The sequence below is a fragment of the Olea europaea genome, unplaced genomic scaffold (assembly GCF_002742605.1).
Source record: "Olea europaea var. sylvestris unplaced genomic scaffold, O_europaea_v1 scaffold9348, whole genome shotgun sequence".
NCBI classification, from domain to species: Eukaryota; Viridiplantae; Streptophyta; class Magnoliopsida; order Lamiales; family Oleaceae; genus Olea; species Olea europaea.
This window is the reverse complement of record NW_019267838.1, coordinates 1-5,332: the sequence shown is the minus strand read 5'-3', so window position 1 is coordinate 5,332 and position 5,332 is coordinate 1. Positions and strand designations below refer to the sequence as shown.

Genomic DNA, 5,332 nt, shown 5'->3' with positions numbered 1-5,332 from the left:
ATGTATATAAATAAGATTATGTGCTGTGTATAATGTCAACACCATAAATTTACAATGATGCATCAACTCAAACTACTAAATTTTTACATCAAGAACAAATTAAAATAATTTGGCACAAAAGGGATGGGCAGATGAGGGAGATAACGACGGAGAAGCAAGCCGTGCTAACCTGTTAGTTTTTTAGCAGCAGCTACGTTTTAACAAGCAAACAAGCTACTCAGTAGAGTTTTATTCTGGTTTGGATTGAACTCTGGCAAATTGGACAAAGCTGAAGGTTATTTCCACAGTCGCAGCATGTCTGAAGAAAGAAGATCACTCTTAAGTATTAACATCCTCCATGGATTCATCCAAGTAAAATTTGATGACGAGTTAAACACAGTCAGTCCCCAAACTTTTTTTGTTTCAAATTAATCAATGGGTTTTCATTTTTATTTTAGTTTAGGCACTTCGTCTACTACAAACATGTTCATGGTTGTGAGGGGGAGGGGCTGCAATATATACATAAAAATATTTTTTTCTTTTGTTTTTTGGTACTTCAAGAAATGCATTCAAAAGCACAACTAAACTAACAAGACACATTTTTGTTTGATTCGAGATATAATCATTGTATTTATCAAGCCACATCATATTTTCTTTTAGCCACAATAGTATTTCCATTCATTTAGCAGACGGAGTTAAATGAAGAGCCTAAACTGAAAATGAAAGTTCAGTAACTAATTTAGAACAAAAAAATGTTTGGAGACCAAAGTAAAATAGTGCTATAAGTTTGGTGAAACTCCGATTTTAACCTGTTTACAATAGATCATTTTAGAATACCTGATGCCCACAACCAAATGCCATGTCCTTTCGGTTACTGAAGCAAACAGGACAAATCTGTCCAACACAGAGAAAACTATCAGCACATGTTTTCTGACACTTATAATCAAAAAGACAAATAAAAAAAAACTTGTCACAGTACCAGTTGTTTAGGAAGCACTACCAAGGTATACACGAAAAGCACAGGCATAAAAAGTTATATGCATACAGAATTTACCTGGTTGTCATATGTTGAACTCGGAGCAGATGGGACTGCATCGACTGAACTGTTGGCATCATAATATGAACTTGAACTCTGCTGAAAACTAGTTGCACAATCGAGTTCTGAATTGGTGCCAGATGCTGCACCATAGACAGGTGGTGGAAGAGGAACCCTCTCTGCACCATGTCCTTTTTGTCCGCTAAATCATGCAAAACAATGAAAAATGAATACCTTATCTTACCTTAAGCAAACATGCATAGAGGGCGTGTGGTACTAGTGTAGGAATGAATTGGACAATATACTGGACGAGATTTTAGCTTCTTTTTCTCCTTTGGTAATGTCAGGTACTATATTGTCACACTACCAAACAAACCGATAGGGACCATGTATGCACAGCACACCAATGCAGAGAGAGAGAGAGAGAGATTACCCCAACAAATTAAGCTCCATTGTTGCTTTAAATTGAGATGGAATTTCCATCAATGCTGCAAGAGCAAATTCTGTCTCTTTTCGAGATTGGTGCACATTTTTGCACATAATCTCAGTGAAATTTACAAACTGACAAGGAGAAAATAGTTTGTTAGTTAAACATATCAAATATATTCAAGTAAAGGTCTACAGGCTCAATAGAATTTACCATTTATAACACACCACAAAAACTGACCTGGAAATTATCAAAGTCCCGAGCTGGAATGTTATCATCAAATTCCTTCATCATGTCCCAGGGTCCATCTCCAACTCCGATCAAAATGATAGACAACGGCAACTTGCTGACAACAATGGATCAACAACATGAAAAGTTGACAAACTTCTCCTTATGATAAACAATTTACAGACGTATCAAAAGAGGATGCGGAAAATTTACCTTGCTTCAACAATGGCTTGAACAGTTATCTGCTCCTGTGGACTTAGCTGATCGCGTTCAGTATCGACACTTCTGGTAACCTATGGTGATATATCATTTTTAACATAACAAATTCATATATGGAATGTTTTGTAAAAATAATATGTCTATCAAAATCACATAACATGTCTCTTATGAGCTATGTGCCGACATCCTCCAACCAATTACTCCTTGTGAATCCGATAAAGAATATTTTTTTCCCTTTCACCTGCTTAATATATTAAAAATCTTAAATATGGATAAAATGACTTACCTGTCCATCTGCAATAATTAGTAAAACATGGTATTGTCCTCCATTCTGCTCAACAATACTCATGGCCATTTCAATAATAGGGGCAAAGGATGTTGGTCCTGAAACAAAAATTTTAAAAAGGGCTAAGCTATGTATTCCAATTACATCAAAGTCTAACGCTGGGCTGAGAGCCTGCGACAGATAAAAAATATCAAACCTGCAAGTTTTAGATGAGGAACAATCTCTCTGTAACGACTCAACACCTCCTCAAACCCATTGCAAAATCTTTCATCAGGATAGAAGCTGAATACATCTTGATCATGCGTTGATGCTGTCAAGATTTATAGGAAGAGGAGGACAGGTTATAACTCGTACTGTTTGAATAAGAGAATTTTGGTTATAGATAGAACTAACAGAATAAGTCAATTCTAAAATTTCAGAAACAAAATCGAGTTATGATGTAATACCGTCTCCAAATCCAAAACAGGGAATCAAGTTATCTTCATCAAAAGCTCCCAGCGTTTTCCCAATGATGGATATTGCTTGTTCATAAGGATTTAAACCACTTCCGATGTGATGTAAGCTTCTACCATTGGAGGATCTCTTACCTAATAAAAATACATGTTCAGAACACTTTACTGTACCTCATAATACATAACAAGATTTCTAAACAAGAGAACACGAATCTCAACCTGTCCACTCATTGCTCTTAGTGAAATCAATGCCAATAATTAGATTTGAAGACTCGAGGCCAGCACGAGAAAGAGCTTCAGTCACCTGAAGAAATTAGAGCGTCATACTTCCCACTTATAAAAAGACAGAAAATTCAATTACAAAAAACATTTAGGAAACTTTGAAAATAAAACAGGAAATAAATCAAAGCATCATATGAATTAAAACTCGGAAAACATGTACATTGTACTCATAAGGAAAAATGATTCAGCTTTTCTATATGCTGCAGCATTAACTCTGGCCTTCAACAGCCATCTAAGTGATACATATCACCCTGACATTTATGTCCTTTAAAATTGGTGAACTGCACTCAATTTATTGTCAAATATCCATCCCAATATTGTGAATGAGTAGCATTTTTAGTATTATGTTACTTTTTGTGAACCACAAAGAAAGGCCAAAAGTAAATAGGGCAAACTCATATGCCAATCACATCATGCTTCAAAACAACTCTTCTCTCAGAATCAATTTTTGCGCTGCAATCTCCTATCTCTCTACAAGGCTAACTGAAACTTGAAAATGCATCCAGAGAGAGTTCACTCGGATGTATTCCTCAAATCTAAACATTCATTCCCCCCTAAGCCTTGATAATAATAGCTTTCATAAGCTTAGTTCTACTTTTCATCTCAAAGCTTGTTTGTTGTTGCTAAAGCTACTAGTAAACAACCTACAGAATTGGTGAAATATATGTTCTGTTCTTATAAGTTAAATGACGATGAGCACACAAGTGATATAGCAATTGTGTAAGGTCCAATCTCCTTTTGCTTGTTTTCCAATGATTGATTGAGAGAGAGAAAGAGAGAGAGATTCCCTTCACTTGCTCAGTCACGTTGGTAGATATTTTCAAACTATTATTTAAAATAAAACTGCTATTCTAGCTCACATGCAGCAGCAAAAAGCAGTTATAAGCTGTTTAGTCAAGTCATTTCCATGGTAAGATATGAAGTTATAGAAACATCTACGTGTGGTGTGCATTCAGATAATTTTCACATTTCTTAAGCAAAATATTTGGTTTTCCAATAGTTAAAATTGCTCAATAAATAGAACAAGGATTTCCTATGTGCTATACATAATCAAGCACAGGATTTTGATAGATGACAATGCAGGATATTGTCGATTCCCTGGTTTTAAGGGTCATAAATAAATTCCATGGAGTATATATACATACCTCCTCTAACGAATTATAATTGTCCGCAATCCTTGAATACCTCCTTTCGAGCTTCTTTTGTGGTGCATGTGATTGGGATGAAACCCCATAATTGGGAGGAGGAGGAGCATAGTAATGGTTTGGTGGTGGATCCTCAGCAGAATATGGTTGCTGCACAGGGTAATTCTGAGCATATTGTGAAACCGATGATTGAGAATGACGATAATTCCATGACGATGAAGAAGTAGACCGAGTTGATGAAGACTGACTCCAACTCCTCCCATTCCTAGAAGTAGAACTCTTGGCTCCCATCAAATCAATTACCTAAAAAAAATCTCAAAATTCTTGAAGTAGCCAACCTCCTTATCTCTACACGAAGTATAGGAACCAGTACCAATAAATTATCCAAAAATCCAAAACAAAAGCCAAGTTCTAATTACGAACCAACAAGATAAAAATCCGCAAACTCAACAAGCCCATCAAAATCCATCGTCCAGAACCACCAAAAAAATCTTATACCTATTGGTGCTCCTCCAGGTCAAGATAAAAACACCCCCAAAATGACATAAACAATTAAAAATATGAATTCTAGTTGAATATAACACAGATCACGTCTTCCTACATGATGCATGACAAGATACAATGGATTGTAAATTCCATAACTCATAATAGGCAAGGCAAGTAAGAGAGAGAAGATGACACGGTACCCCAACTTCAAATAGACCCTTAACCACCGCCACCAAGTCTCTTCCACAAACTTCCAGACAATTACAAATTACAGAGTTGCAACAGCTCAATATTTGCTGAAATATGGTAAACTCCAAAGTTTTGAACGGTCTTAAGAAGGAAAAGCAAGGGAAGTCATGTGACCAATCATTTTATACAGACACAGGAAATGAACAAAAGTTAATTGCAAGGAAAGGGGGCAAAGAAGAGTAAAATTGAACGATAACTTGAAATGTAATAAAAAACCTTAAAAAATTCCAGTCAATACCCCTCTCTTTCCTCTTCAATAATTACCAGACTTTTACTTTTCAAAATGTATATATTAAGGGTCAATGTTGCTTAAAATATGTAATCCCAAGATTCATATCAGACTCAAAAAAGCTCAAACCAACGATTCCGTGCTTCTATAGCTCAAACAAGCAGTCAGATTTCAATACACCGGCACCTCAACAACGTTGGCTTTTAAATAAGTAATCTAACTAAACACACACCTCTGTACATAAAAATGAGAGACATACCTAAGTGAGCTAAAAAGGTGCTCTCGAACTGCAGCATTTGTATTATTGGAGCTGT

The 5,332-nt window shown here is 35.9% G+C and overlaps 1 protein-coding gene across 5 annotated transcripts; it reads right to left on the bottom strand.

Annotated features, from left to right (window-relative positions):
- LOC111392477 (E3 ubiquitin-protein ligase RGLG2-like) lies at nt 1-5,332 on the bottom strand. 5 transcript variants are annotated; one of them, XM_023017827.1, is made up of 12 exons: nt 4,478-5,241; nt 4,055-4,357; nt 2,847-2,931; nt 2,622-2,762; nt 2,372-2,485; nt 2,176-2,273; nt 1,884-1,963; nt 1,683-1,788; nt 1,449-1,576; nt 1,034-1,217; nt 817-873; nt 1-298 (listed from the first exon to the last, which is right to left on the bottom strand). In XM_023017827.1, the coding sequence occupies exons 1-12, from the start codon at nt 4,511-4,513 to the stop codon at nt 218-220; spliced, it is 1,413 nt and encodes a 470-aa protein (XP_022873595.1). In that variant the 5' UTR covers nt 4,514-5,241; the 3' UTR covers nt 1-217. The 5 variants fall into 5 exon arrangements, with proteins under 5 accessions (XP_022873595.1, XP_022873596.1, XP_022873598.1 ...); XM_023017828.1 differs by lacking the exon at nt 4,478-5,241 and adding an exon at nt 5,278-5,332 and having other exon boundaries at nt 116-298; nt 4,055-4,402; XM_023017830.1 differs by lacking the exon at nt 4,478-5,241 and adding an exon at nt 5,278-5,332 and having other exon boundaries at nt 116-298.